The sequence below is a fragment of the Macrotis lagotis genome, chromosome 8 (assembly GCF_037893015.1).
Source record: "Macrotis lagotis isolate mMagLag1 chromosome 8, bilby.v1.9.chrom.fasta, whole genome shotgun sequence".
Lineage (NCBI taxonomy): Eukaryota > Metazoa > Chordata > Mammalia > Peramelemorphia > Peramelidae > Macrotis > Macrotis lagotis.
Window position 1 is genome coordinate 143,143,783 of NC_133665.1, and position 15,709 is coordinate 143,159,491.

The following is a 15,709-nucleotide window of genomic DNA, read 5'->3' on the forward strand; positions in this document are numbered from 1 at the left end:
GAAGGCACCTGGCTTTAGCAGAACCCATACTAGTCTCAGGAATCAGAATATCCTGGACTTAACCCCAATTCTGCCATCAAGCAAGCAAGCTAAGAAACTGAAGCTCCATTTTTTTGTTGTTGTTTTCCAAGGCAATGGGGTTAAGTGACTTGCCCAAGGCCACACAGCTAGGTCATTATTATTGTCTAAGGTCAGATTTGAACTCAGGTACTCCTGACTCCAAGGCCGGTGCTCTATCCACTGCACCACCTAGTTGCCCCACAAGCTCAATTTTCTTACCTGGACTGGTCACCTCAACTGCTTTGTCAAGCCTAAGGCACAGACCTTGAAGAGACGAATCCTTGATATGCCCACAAGCATTGCCCTACACCTCTTTTAAAGCCATCTCCAGGGAAGAGTGGTACTCAAGAGCTTTCTCCCCATTCCTTTTCCTCCTCATAACCAACAGAGATAGCTTCAGGTGATCAACCAAAGGAATTTATTAAACAAGCTGTTTATGGTTATTAACATTAGAGGAATCAAGGGACATGGGTTCAAATTCTGTCCCCATTCCAGTTCCCATCCACATAAACTTGGACAAATTAAAACCTCTCTAAAATTGCTTTCTTATCATAAATTGAGATTGTTGGATTCAATTATCTCTAAGGACCCTTCCATCTTTGACAGTGCAATCATCCATGAGATGTCAATAATTCCAAGCATCATTTTTTTAATGCCCTTCCCAGGCTTTCCAGGAGGTTATCAACAGAACCTTTGTCAAAAATCCCCATCATATTACCCTCAGTAGGAAAGAGGAGAGCTACACTTTATCCATTTTTTCTCCTCTACTAATCTCAGATGTGAATCTGTCCAACTTGCATAGGTGTCCAGGGAAGAGGATTAACTTTAATGCCTTACTACTCTAAGACTAATTATGGTTAATGCTTCTTTTCCCTGCTCAAACTTACTTTTCTAATAGGATGACTTATGATCTTACATCAGTAATATAAATGTGAAAAAGAGAAAATCGCATCCACCTTTCCTTCCTATATGTCCTGGTAATTTACTTTTCCTTTTGGCTTCAGTTTCCTCTTCTATAAAATGAAGGGTTTAAACAATTTGCTAAAGCAGAGGCTCTTAACCTAGGGTCTTTGAACTTTAAAAAAAATTGTAAAATAAATAAATGAACATTTTTGGTTGCTATTTCAATAATTGGTTTCCTTTTTAATTCGATGTATATTTCTTTATGCAAGGATAAGACGACTATATATAAATTTCACCAGAGTACTCAGATAGTAAGAATTCCTCCTCTAAAAGATTCTTTCCAGCTTTAAATCATACAAAATGTATCCACTTCATCCTCAGTTTATATATGTATCACTTATATCATGTACAGAACAGTCAAAAGAGAAATAGAAAACAAGGAAGATAGCTAAGGATTATTTTATTTTCTGAAAGAGTGAACCAGGAAACTTGGTGGATCTTCTGGTGGCACAGCACAGAAAAGTGCCTGTCCAAAAGCAGGGTTGAAAAATAATGCTAATTATCTTCAACCTCAAAAAACTGATTTACACTCTCAACAGGATTTGTAAAATAATAATTCTGAAGTTTATGTAGCACCTTTCCTAAAAGGGGAGGGGGAAGGCATGGATTGCCAACTTCCATTCATTTCATTGTTTTAATCCTCTCAACCAGGAATTTTTCATTTCATTTCAGGTCTAGGCAGCAATTCATTCACAGTGCTAAGTAGAGGATGAAACACTGAGTTCACATCTGGTGAAGATTAACAGTTCACTTGGGTGACAATAAAAGCACTTTAAACTGAGTCAGCTTGCTCCCAAATCCTGTGCAGGAGGATCAGGATGCCTCTAATTTCCCACATGGGAAAAATGAGCCACAGAGCAGTTAATGAATGGTACAGCAAGCTGGCAGACCTGGCAACAGGAACCCAGGTCTTCTGATAGTGGTGAATGCACTCAACTGAAACATCACAACACAGGATAGGGAAATATCAGGTAAGATGACTAAAAAACCCAACATTTTTAGTTCACCAGAACACCTATATTCTGAGACATTAGAAATTAAGTTAAAGTTAGATATTTGTAATTAAGGATGAACTTTCTTTAAAGAAACAGAATACTTAGGCCGGCCCATCTGTTCAGTGAAAAAGGGTTTTCTTTTAAATTTATAGAGAACATCATACAACTTCAGCCAATTATAAATAAACTTTAAATGAACAACAAACAATGGGGCCAGACACAGTACAGAAGACAAAATTACACCATCACTGGCCCAGCAGGCTCACAGTCTAACACTGAGATGGAAGAGATATCAACACAAGGAAAGGGTTTAGGTAGAGAAAATGAGCTTCAATGTGTCCTCCATGCAAATAAAGCAGGTCCGTTTGTTTCATACGGGAAGAACGCTCCAAGTGTTATTTACTGAAGTTATTTACCACTTAGCTTGAGTTGCTACAGATAGAAATGGAAGCTGCATTTGGTCCACAGTATTAATCCAATGGTCCAAGAAAAAGGAATTGGAGGCCAAGGCAATCCAAAGTGATTAAAAAGAGACAGGCACTATGGAGAAATGAGCTCAGTCATCTTTAATTTACCCAAAACTCACCCTTGGGTTTCTTATGGGTCAGGGAATGCCCTCCTCCCATGCAAAGCTTCCATGGTGTCTTCCAGGTTATTTACCAGTCAAAACAATCACTACTAGCCATCTGTGCACCTTTCCCTTTCATAGTTAATTGAGTCAAAGAGAAAGAATCAAGTACAGCAACTCAAAGACAAATGAGATCAAAAGTGGTATCTTATTGGAAGACAATCTCAATGACATTTCAATATGGTTGTATGAGAACACAAGTCTCTAAAGAGTAGCATACAGTTAATTTCCTATAGAAAGATGTTCCTATTGAGGTGAGTTTTAAAAAGTAGAGATGTTACCCATACATGCCTGTTTAAGAAGATGGCTTTATTGAAAACCTTTAAACTGCTTAACCACAGACTAGAATTTGTGGAGATTCAGTTGAGCAACCTTCTCTGACCCCTCAAGTGCCCCAACTTCACCCTCCCCTCCCCAAAGTAGAAGGGCAGTGTTGGTGAAGAGGCTTCTAAGAAAAACTCCCCCGCCCCTTTCCAAGACCACACCAGGGTCCCTGGAGACCCCTTTCAGAGTCCTAGAACACGCTATTCCAGTGTAGCCCCTGTGATGAGGTCTCCTTGAAAGGTTCAGGGTAAGAGGAAGAAGGTTGTAAGCCACCAAAGTTTGCCTCAAGGAAAATCTGGCTTAAAGGGTAAATCCTATGTTTATATTCTCTGTACCAGAAAAAAAAATGCAGTCAAAATTTTAGAAAATAGTTTGTTGAAGATTTGTGAAAACCCTAACATCCCCGCCTTCCCTCAAAGGCTGTAGAGACGGCTGGTATTCTGTCGCAAGGTGGCCAAGGTCTGAGAGAGTGGCTCACCTTTGACCTTAGCAATCTCTCGAATCGTGTGGAGGGCCAGACCTGGGTGGGCATACTGGCAAAGGCTCTTGGGGACCTGGAAGACACCAAGGGTTTAGAACAACCATTTGTTTTCTGAATCGTTCAAGTAACCTAAAATTCCCACCCACCCATACTGCCACCCACACCCCTTCCCCAACAAGGATCTCTTTGGGATTGCCCTTTAGAGAACCCTTTACCTGCAGGTGCAGGGAGAGTCCTAGGTCATGTGGGGCTCTGGGTGAGAGGCAGGGTCCCATGTTTCCTTGGACTACCCTTTACAGGGTAGGACTTTGCACTGCCTGCAGCAGGAGGCGGGTGGAAGGGAAGAGAGTGGTTGCCCTTCATCTTCTCCTCCCCCTAGGCCTTTTGGTTCTGCAGAGCAACAAAAAGGAGAGATCTGCAAGGTCCCAGAGTGGGGTCCTGAGAGCTCACTTGGGCTTTATCTCTGTTACCCTTGTGGGGCATAACCCCATTCCAACCACACCTCCCCCAACCACAACTTTTTAATCAAAGACCCTAAATCAGATTCCATCATCCCCCATCCCATGTCCCATATAAATAGCTTTACCTGACGAGGGAGGAAATAGGGAGCATCAGTTTCCACAATGATCCTCTCCAAAGGTATCTGTTTCAATGCTTCCCTGGCTTCCCAGGCAGAAGAATAGGTCACAAGGGCTGTGAATCCCACAGAGAGATTGGGAAAGTGTTTCAACAGGGGTTCAATGATGGAATAGCTGCCAGTAAAGCAGTGCCTTTGGGAGAAAGAAAAAAAAAATGTTGGTCAATCTTCTCACCTGAACACTCTGTAACAATGTTCTGAAGGAATTCTGGTTGTACAACCAGTAAATCAGAGCAGGGAAGGGCCAATGATGGAGGGGATTCCAAGGACACCCACATCAGTTATTAGTGATCCTCTTGTAGGCTGCTTCATATCCATACATACCTCTTCCTTTCCTGTCTACCTTTCTTAATTCTTCTCTAATCCTTAATTAAGTCCTTAATTATTTCCTAATTATATCCACTGGTCCTGCTTAGAAATTCATTGTGGGGGTGGAACCAAGATGGTGGTATGAAGGCAGCATTTCCTGGGAACTCCTTCCCCCCAAAAGTCCAAAAGCCAACAAATTATGACTAGCCAACATTCAGAGGGGCAGAAAGACTGAGTGATACATTTTCCCAGTCCAAGATAACTCAAAAGTTCCATAGGAAAGGTATGTTTCACCAGGAACGGGAGTCAGAAAAAGCTCTGGTTGCAGCACAGCCCCAGAACAGCTTGAAGGGGCAAGGAGACAATTCTGCTACACCAGAATGACTGTAGAGTGAGGCAGCACCTGCCGCAAATGCAGTGAGAATCTGGAAAAAGCAGACTGCACCCCTAGAGCAAAGCCCACGGACAGTAAGGGGGTCAGGGAAGACTGCAGAAATCTCTCTGCTTTCCCTCAGAGTAGGATTCTGCTGTTTGCCTATACTCAAATTCAGGTTGCATTTTGAGCTTCCATACTTAAGATAGCCAAGCAGGACCCCTCCTTACAGCTCCAGGGCAGAGGGAAGTGAGGTGGTCATCTACATATTAAAGCACAGGGAAGAGAGCATAAGACCTTGGAGGAATAAAGGTCCCAGTGGGGTGCCCCCCCCCCCAAAAAAAACCAAAACCCAAAGCCTTAGAAGTGCAGTAAATTAGTCTTGGGCTGAGGAAATGAGTAAACAACAGAAAAAGAAAAATCTGACCATAGAGAATTACTTTAGTCCCATGGAAGATCAAAACACATACTCAGATCAAAACCTCCAAGAGAAATAGAAAATGTGCTCAAACTATGGATGAGCTCAAAAAAAGGCTTTGAAAAGCAGTTAAGGGAGGTGGAGGAAAAATCGGGAGGAGAAATGAGAGCGATGCAGAAAAATCACGAAAAACCAAATCAACAGCTTGGTGAGAGAAATACAAAAAAATACTTAAAGAAAATAATATGTTAAAAACCAGTTTAGGCTTAAATGGAAAAAGCAAAACAAAAGGCAAATGAGGAGAAGAATGCCTTAAAAAAATAGAATTGGGGGTGGCTAGGTGGCACAGTGGATAAAGCACTGGCCTTGGAGTACCTGGGTAAAAATCCGGTCTCAGACACTTAATAATTACCTAGCTGTGTGGCCTTGGGCAAGCCACTTAACCCCATTTGCCTTGCAAAAAAAACCTAAAAAAAACAAAACAAAACAAAAAATAGAATTGGCCAGCTGGAAAAGTAGACAAAAAAGCTCTCTGAAGAAAATAACTCCCTCAAATGCAGAATGGAACTAAAGGAATCTGATAACTTTGCAAGAAATTGGGAAGAAATAAAACTTCCAAAAAAAAAAAAGCCAAAAATTAGAAGAAAATGTGAAATATCTCAATGGAAAAAACAACCGAGGGGCAGCTAGGTGGTGCAGTGGATAAAGCACCAGCCCTGGAGTCAGGAATACCTGGGTTCAAATCCAGTCTTAGACACTTAATAATTACCTAGCTGTGTGGCCTTGGGCAAGCCACTTAACCCCATCTGCCTTGCAAAAACCTAAAAAAAAAAAAAAAAAAAAAAAAAACCCGACCTCAAAAATAGATCCAGAAGAAATAATTTTAAAAATTACTGGGCTATCCTTAAAGCCATGATCAGGAAAAGAGCCTAGATTTCATTTTTCAAGAAATAATACAGCAAAATTGCCCTGAGATCCTAGAAGCAGAGGGTAAAATAGAAATTGAGGGAATTCACCAGTCACCTCCTGAAAGAGATCCCAAAAGAAAAACTTCCAGGAATATTATAGCCAAATTCCAAAGCTCCCAAATGAAAGAGAACATTCTAAAAGCTGCCAGAAACAGACAATTCAACTACTGAGGTTCCACATTCAGAATTACACAGGATCTGGCAGCATCTACATTAAGGGCTCATAGGGATTGGAATATGATATTCCAGAAGGCAAAAGATCTTGGTTTACAACCAAGAATCAACTACCCAGCAAAAATGAACAACCTCTTTCAGAAGAAAAGATGGACTTTCAATGAAACAGAGGACTTTCAAACTTTCCTATTGAAACAACCAGAGCTGAACAGAAAGTTTGATCTCCAAGTACAGGACTCTGATGAACCATAGAGGGGGTGGATGAGAAGGACTAACTATGAGGAACTTAATAACACAGACTGAAATATGTGTTTTTTTCTCTCTCTCACTATTCTTGAGGTTTCTCATCTTCTTGGGGGGGGTTATGTTTATTCTTATAACAAAATTATTGTAATAATAGCAATAATAAATTATAGAAAAAATAATTTACCTTAATAACAAAAAAAAAACAGGAGTGATGGGAATTCAGGGAAGCCTGGAGGATATGCATGAACTGATGCTGAGCAAAAGGAGAACCAGAGAAACATAGTACACCTTAACAGCAACATGGGGGTGATGATCAACCTTGATGGACTTGCTCATTCCATCACTGCAACAATCAGGGACAATTTTGGGCTGTCTCCAAAGGAGAATACCATCTGTATCCAGAGAAAGAACTGTGGAGTTTGAACAAAGATCAAGGACTATTGCCTTTAATTTATCTATCTATCTATTTATTTTTTGTTTTTGCAAGGCAATGGGGTTAAGTGGCTTGCCCAAGGCCACACAGCTAGGCAATTATTAAGTGTCTGAGGCCAGATTTGAACTCAGGTACTCCTGACTCCAAGGCCAGTGCTCTATCCACTGTACCACCTAGCTGCCCCCATTACCTTTAATTTAGAAAAAAAATTCATATCTTATTGTCTGATCTTGCTATCTCTTATACTTTATGTTTCTTCCTTAAGGATATGATTTCTCTCTCATCACATTCAATCTGAATCAATGTATACCATGGAAACAATGTAAAGCCTGGCAAATTGTCTTCAGGGGGGTGGGGGGGAGTAAGATTAGGGGGAAATTTGTAAAACAAAATAAATAAAATCTTAAAAAGAGATAAAAAAATTCATTGTGGTTAAAGCTTTTAAATAGGATCTGTCTCTGAGAGAACACCCCCCACCCCCAGAGGCTAGTTGTTCCTTGAAGGAGAAAGGAAATATATGGGGTTTGGTGTCATCAGTTCATTAACCTATTTTCCCCCCTTTCTGATCCAATCAGGCAATGACTAAAACAAATCTGAGCCTCTAGCTAGTTTTCTTTTCACTAGGTCTACTTCTTGCTGTTAGCAAAGTAAGTCTTTTCAATAGAAAGAGTTAAAACCACTCCAAATGAATTAAGAGGTTACTGTGCCTTTCTCTAGGAAAAAAAACACACAAAAACCACTTCCAGGATTATCTGTGGCCAAAAAGTCCTAAGCACTTTTTACTCTGCACAAAGGGGAGTGAACTGGAAGAAAAGACAACTATGCTCAAACCTGGAGGGTACTTTCTCACTTTCTCTCTCTCTCTTTTTTTTTTTGGTTTGGTTTGGTTTTTTTTTTTAGGTTTTTGCAAGGCAAAGGGGGTTAAGTGGCTTGCCCAAGGCCACAGGGCTAGGTAATTATTAAGTGTCTGAGGTCGGATTTGAACCCAGGTCCTCCTGATTCCAAGGCCAGTGCTCTATCCATTGTGCCACCTAACCACCCTTCACTTTCTCTTAATAGTAACTTGCCAAAACTGAACATGGTGGTGTTTTTCCTCCCTGCTTTCACTGATTTTGTTCCTCCTAGAAAGAGAACTATGGACTTGAATCTTACTTAAAATGGATTTTTTGAAAAAGGGAAATGAACTTTCCAACTCAAAAAAACAGAAGAAATGGTTGACAGAAAACTAAATTACATTATTTGAACGTGCTCAAGTGTTTCAGGCTAAGAATTAACAGAAATGTGACATTCAAGAATGAACCTTTCTGAGGGAAATGTAATGGGAGAAAGAAAAAAGAGAGGTGGAATAGGCTAAGATATTTCATATAATAAGATTTATTTTTTTATTAAATGAGCTATTGCAATGATATGGAAAGGGGGGAAGGCAAGGAGGAATGAGGGAACCTTCGCTCTCATCAGAGGTGGCTTGGAGAGGAAACAGCATATATACTCAATGGGGTATAGACATCCGGAATAAGGGGGGGCAGGGGGAAGGGGGGGATGTGAGTGATGGAGGAGAGAGAGGATGGACCATGGGGGGAGACTGGTCAGATATAACATTTTCTTTTTTACTTCTTGCAAGGGCCTGGGATTGGATGGCCTGTCCGGGACCATAGGGCCAGGTGATTGCTGGGCCTAAAGGGTGGTATGTGGGCTCGGGGCCTCTTGGCCCCAGGACCAGAGATCTGTCTGCTGTGCCACTCAGCGACCCTACAGCAGAGTCAGAGTGAAAGGAGAGAGAAAATATGGGGGGAAGTACGAATGGAGGGAGTTGCGATCAGCAAAGGCAATGGTGGAAAAATACACAAGTAGCTTTACTGATGGAATTATCAGAAAGAATATGATCCACCCACGACAGAGCTGGAGGTGTTGGAACACAGACTGAAACACATTATTATTATTATTATTATTATTATTATTATTATTATTATTATTATTTTGGGGGGTTGCAGGATAAATGGAGCTGGATGGCTTGCCTGGGGGGGCTACAAAGCTGGGTGATTGTTGGGTGTCTGAGGCCGGATTTGGACCCAGGTGCTCCTGGCTCCAGGGCCAGTGCTCAGTCCACTACACCACCTGGATGCCCCTACTATTATTATTTTTTTTTCTCTTTACTTTATCGCTCATGCGGGCCTATATCTTTTTTGGGAGAGGGGGTATTATGTTTACTCTTAAACAAGAATATTTTAGTAATGTATCAAGAAACATCATTTGTACAAAATAAGAATAAATAATTTTTTTTTAAAAAAGAGTGAACCTTTCTGCAGCATGCCTCCCCAGCCTTGTCCCAAGTACTAAAACATTTGAAAATTCCAAATGTTCCCAAGGGAACCTTGATCTGAAGTTCCCTAACTTCTGGTCTGCTACCTTGTGAGCTGTATTGCAATTTCAGGGTTCCTAATATGCCATTACCTATGGATTTTATAGTCAGTAGGTACAAATTTCTTCATGATTGAGAGTAAATCTTCATCTGCTTCTCGACAGTGTATCACCAAGGGTTTCTTCATAGCCACAGCCAATTGCAATTGCTTTTCAAATACCTGAAAGATAAAAAGCAGGATAGAGAAGTTATTTTGGAACAAGTGATCCATGAAACACAAATAAAATTTCTAACAACAGATTAGCTACCCCTTTTCAATACAATATCAAATTTTAGTCCATCCCATCAAAAAAAATTAATACAATACATAAACACAAACACACATTTTAATTACTGGAATCAAAGCTTTAGTTAGTATTTAAACTCTACAAGACCTACCTTTAAAGATGAGGCTCATTATCAGATTGTTTTCTGTCAGGGGCAAGGGGGAGGGAGGGAGAAAAATTATAAAACTCAAAACTTTTCAAAAAAAGATTGGTTAAAAACTACCATTGTATGTAGTTGAAAAAATTAAGTATTTATTAAAAATTTTTTAAAATAAAAAATAGGGGCGGCTAGGTGGCACAGTGGATAAAGCACCAGCCCTAGAGTCAGGAGTACCTGGGTTCAAATCCGGTCTCAGACACTTAATTACCTAGCTGTGTGGCCTTGGGCAAGCCACTTAACCCCATTTGCCTTGCAAAAAAAAAAAAAACCTTAAAAAAAACAAATAATAAAGATGAGACTCAGAAGCTTAAAAGTATACTAAAATTAAGAATAAAAACACTTCACTGACTGGGGAATGGCTAAACAAAATGTGTGGTCTATCAATGTACATATAAGGAAATCAAAGAAAAATATGAAGTAGAAATAAACATAACCAGGGAACAATGAATGAGATGACTAGAACAAGGGCAATGAATCACACACAAAAATTAAACCACACGTTCTGTCGTTAGACTAACCAAGCTTAGTAGTAGCAAAAAGAAAATCTCTGAGTGCAGAATGTTTCACAGTCAGACCTCTGATTACTTGGCTGACTTTGTGGAACTGCCTCCCTCACCCCTTTCTTATTTTTTTTTAAAGATGATTTGGGAGAAGCTCTGAGATGAACAGCTTCTACCAATTCCTACCTTCCCCTCCAAGAGGAAGAGAAGGGTCCTAAGGGGTAGGAATGCTAAGGAGGTATGAGTTTCAGGACTGACCTTGAAAATAAGTTTCTGAAGATATGTAATCTGATAGAAAATGAATAATCAAAGAATGGGTAAAAGATAACAAAATCCATCTGAAAGAACAAAAACTCAAGAATTTTGAAGGAATAATGAAAGAAAAAAAGGCAGGAATGGGTCCTATCAATATCAGATCTCAAACTAAGAACTCATAAAGCAATAATCATTAGAACAAGTTGGTATTGGTTTAAAAATAAAAAGGATTGATTAGTAGAATAATATACATACTTTTTTTAAAAAAATTATTTATTTAAAGCAATGGGGTTAAGTGACTTGCCCAAAGTCACACAGCTAGGCAATTATTATTTTTATTAAGTGTCTGAGGCTAGATTTGAACTCAGGTCTTCTTGAATTGAACTCAGGTCTTCTTGACTTCAGGACCAGTGAGCTATCCACTGTGCCACCTAGCTGCCCTATAATATACATACTTAAAGATCCTATCTACAAGATTAAGGATTCATAATTTGACAAAAAATTCCAGGGCAATTACAGCAGTCTGAGAGAAATTAGATATAAAACAACACCTTGATGGATGATGATTTAAATATAAAGTGTCATATCATAAACAAATGAACAGGTCTAAATTTCACAGATTTGTAATTAGGGAAAGAGCTCATAACCAAACAAGGAAAAGAGAGGATCACAGAAGAAAAAAATGGGAAACTTTTATTACATTAAATTAAAGCACATTCATACAAACAAATTCAAAGCAACTAGGATTATAAAGGAAACAGCTAACTGGAGAAAAGAAATCTTTGCAGCAAGTTTCTCTGATAAATGTTTCATTTTCAAGAAATTGATTCAAATTTGTAAGAATGAGCATTCATAAACAGTCAGAAAACATTAAGATAAAAAGAGGCAATTTTCAAGGGAGAAAAAATGCAAGTTATTTATAGCCATGTGAGAAAATGTTCCAAATCACTAATAACTGGTAAAATGCAAATTAAAGCAACTCTAAGTTTCCATCTCACAATCATTTGAAGGTAAAGTGAACAAAAAGAAAAAATAAAAAATGTTGGAGGGATTGAAGGAAAATGGGCACACTGGTCGGTGGAAAAGGGAATTGGATCAGTCTTCCTGGAAAGCTATTTGGAAATATGCCCCCAAAATACATACCTTTTGACAAGAACCATACTACTATTAAACCTGGATCCCAAGGAGATCAAAGAGAAGAAAAAGTTCTATATGTACAAAAACATTGAGGGCAGCTCTTTTTGTAATGGCAAAGAACTATAAAAAAAAAACCTAGAAAAAAAAGAGGGTAACCAAAAACTGAGAAAATGGTTGAACAAATTATGACATATGATGTAATGGAATGCTTTATTATAAAGAAATGAAGATAGTTTTAGAAAAACCTAGAAAGAAGTGTATGGACAGATACAAACCAAAAAGTGAGTAGAACTAGAAAAAATAACTTATACTAAAACATCAAAACTGTAGAAAATGAACAATTTTGAAAGACACAAAAACTCTAAACAAATCATGGTTCCAGGGGAATGAAGGTGAGGAATTCTAGTCCCCTCCTTAAAGAAAGGTGATAGACTAAAGATACTGAATGAGATACACATTTTGGACAAGGCCAATAAAAGAATTTGTTTTGTTTGACTATGTTTACCTGTTACAAGGGTTTTGTTTTATCTTTTTTTTTTTTCTGGGGGGTATAAGGATATGGGGAAAGCAAAAATGCTTGAGGATTGAAAAGAAATTTAATCAAAAAAGAAGTTAACTCTCTGAGTAAGGAAAGGATATATCTGAAAATGAAAAGCAATTTAATCCAATAGATATTTATTAAGTGCATACTTGTACCAGGCACTGTGTTAGTACTGGAAATATAATTAATAAAAAGAGAGATGGTTCTGCCCTCAAAAGACTCCCAGACAACACACACAAAGGAAGAAAAGGAGTGGACAGACCAGGAGGTACTCAAGTGGCATCTTATTCTGGAGATAAAACCAGATAGGGCAACAGATGCAAAGAGGAATAAGCTAAAAAAAAAAAAAAAAAAAAAAAACCCCTCCAATTTCTGCCTTCTGTAAATGAACATATTGGGAGGAGTCTGGTCCTCTTTCCTCAGGTCTTCAATCAGAGGAGAAGACCCTGAAGGAGGAGGTGTCAGTCAAGGCTAGAGTTAGCAATATGATCCTGTTGAGATTAGAAGTAATGAGCTCAACATAAGAGGGGCATCTTGTTCCTCAAAGTTGAAACCAAGCCCAGCAGCAGATGCAGAATGCAGTGAATATAAGAACATAATATATCAATTTTTTTTAAAGAACAAGGAATGTAGCCATTCCTCAATAGATAAGTATTGGAAGAAATGAGCAAATAGTTCTCAAGAGAAGAACTGCAAACTATGAAACATGCAAACACATGAAACAATGCTCCAGCCACCAAAACAAGAAATGCAAATCAAAACCACCCAAGGGTTTCACTTCATACCCCACAAAATGACAAAAAAAATGGCAAGTTGGGGCAGCTAGGTGGCATAGTGGATAAAGCACCGGCCTTGGAGTCAGGAGTACCTGGGTTCAAATCCGGTCTCAGACACTTAATAATTACCTAGTTGTGTGGCCTTGGGCAAGCCACTTAACCCCATTTGCCTTGCAAAAACCTAAAAAATAAAATAAAAAAAATTGCAAGTCATTGTTGGAGGGGTTATGGAATGACAGGCATGCTAATTCTATCATTGCTGTGAAATGATACAGCAATTTTGTTGGAATTATACAAATAAAGTGAATAAACTGTCTAGTCCCTCTGAACCATACCACTGAATTTAGACCCCAAGTAATTAATCAATAAGAAGAAAGTTTCCATATAATTCTAAATATTTATAGCAGCACTTTTTTTAGTAGCAAAGAATTGGAAATAAAGTAGATACCCACTAATTGGTGAATAGCTAAACAAACTGTGGCACATGAATACAATGGGATATTGTGCAATTAGAAATGATGAATGTGATAAACTCAGAGAAGCAGAAGATCTCTATGAACTGATATAGCGTGAAGTAATATGAGGTAAGAAATCAATAATATACAGTGATTACAACAACAAAAATGGCAAGAACAACCACACACTAAAAAATCAAAAGTGAATGTAACAAACTATAAAGATCAAGCAGGATTTCAATGAAGATAATGGGGAGATTCCCTCAACCTCTCTCTTCATGGAGGTGGGAGAGTCCCCTACACACATTGTAAGTGTTTTCAGACTTGTTTATGCTGATTTTTCTCCTCTTTTAAAAATACTATTTGATATAGAAGATGGTTCTCTGGAAGGGGTAATGATACCTGGATACCATGTATCGTAAGAAAACAGAAAATATCAATTAAAATTTTTTTTTTAAAAAAAGAACAAGGGCAGTATGGGATATAGGGAAAAAAACACTGAACTGAGGAGTCAGCTTTGTCATTAACTCTGTTATCTCAAGCAAATCATCTCATTGCTTTGAGCTTCAGTTTCTCTCTATGTACAATTTGAGAAGCAGTGTAGCATAATTAACAAATAAATAACTAAAGCCAGAATTTCTACAGCCCTTACTCTTTGGCAAGCGCTACGCAAAGTGCTTTACAAATATCTCATTTGATCCTAACAAAATCCCTGGAAGGTAAGTACAATTACTGCCCCCATTTTACAGTTCAGGATACTGAGGTTCAATGACTTGTCCAGAGTCACAGAGGCAGGATTTGAACTCAAGTCCTCCTAACTCCAAATGTTGTGCACTCTTCAATGCAGCACCACCTAGTCTCAGAGTGGAAAAACCAGATTTCAAATTCTACCTCAGCTTCCTCATCTGTAAAATAGGTAATAATAATACCTTTAACACATTTCATAGTGTTGCTGTGAGGACAAAATGAATTTTAATAAGAGATGTAAAGCACTTGGTAAATGTTAAGATGCTGTAAACAAGCTAGTTTATTGCTATCATAAGAAACTAACTGAACTAGATTTTAAAGAGTCCCTTCTTTCATCTCTAATTCACTACAAGCAGAATACCTCCACATTGAAAAAAAATCAGTAATTTCAAATATCCCAAGTATTAATTTTTTTAAAATAAAGAGTTGTGGGGAAGCTAGGTGGCACAGTAGAGTACCAGCCCTGGAGTCAGAAGAACTTGAGTTCAAATCCTGTGTCGGATACTTAATAATTACCTAGCTGTATGACTTTGGGCAATTCACTTAACCCCACTGCCTAGCAAAAACAAAAACAAACAACAAAAAAAAAAGAGTTGTAAGTAATGAGCAACTTTCAGCAATTTAATTCAAGCTTATCCTCCAAAGTAAAAATAAAGATTATTAGCTTTTTCAATTCTACAGTTTGCCAGATCTCTAAAAATTGAAGCTATAAGCTAATATCAGTTTAGAATATAACATGGAAATGATCTGTGTTATGAGCATCTCCCTTTCTTTTTTTAAATTTTGATTTTAATTTTTTCCAATGACATGTAAAGATCATTTCCAACATTCATTAATTTTTGTAAGATTTGAAATTCAATGCCCAAAGGACAAGAAAATTGTGCATAACCTTTGATCTAGCAATACCAAGAGTGGGTAGGTATCCCAAAGAGATCATAAAAACGAGTAAAAATTCACATGTACAAAAATATTCATAGCAGTTCTTTTTGTAGTGGCAAAGAACTGAAAATTGAGGGGATGTCTATAACTAGGGAATGGGAATAGGTGAACAAATTGTGGTTTGTGAATGTGGAGTATTATTGTCGTGTAAGTAATCATTAGTAGCCAGACTGCAGAAAAGCCATGGACTTGTTGAGTGAAGTGATCAAAACCAGAAGAATATTGTACACATTAACAGCAACATGGTATGATGATCTAAGATGAAGGACTATGATAAAGTTTTACTACTTCTCAGCAGTACAAAGATCAAAGAGAATTCTAAAGGACTTGTGATGGAAAATACCATCCACATCCAGGGAAGGAACTATGGACTCTACATGCCAAGCTTACTATTTTCGATTTTTTAAAATATTTTATGTTTCATAGGTTTTTCCCTCTCATGATTTTTCTTCCTCTTTGTTCTGATTCTTCTTTCACAACATGATTAACGTGGAATACTAATAGT

At 38.3% G+C, this 15,709-nt stretch overlaps 1 protein-coding gene across 1 annotated transcript in view; it reads right to left on the reverse strand.

Annotated features, from left to right (window-relative positions):
* Positions 1–1,408: 1,408 nt before the first annotated feature.
* The window catches only part of TATDN2 (TatD DNase domain containing 2), a 31,127-nt gene continuing 16,826 nt past the window's right edge, over positions 1,409–15,709 (reverse strand). The window contains exons 6-8 of the mRNA XM_074199043.1: positions 9,461–9,588; positions 4,038–4,221; positions 1,409–3,524 (exon numbers count right to left, since the gene is read on the reverse strand). Of these exons, the coding sequence (XP_074055144.1) occupies positions 3,384–3,524; positions 4,038–4,221; positions 9,461–9,588 (453 nt within the window). The 3' untranslated portion in view covers positions 1,409–3,383. The remainder of the gene's footprint in view (positions 3,525–4,037; positions 4,222–9,460; positions 9,589–15,709) is intronic.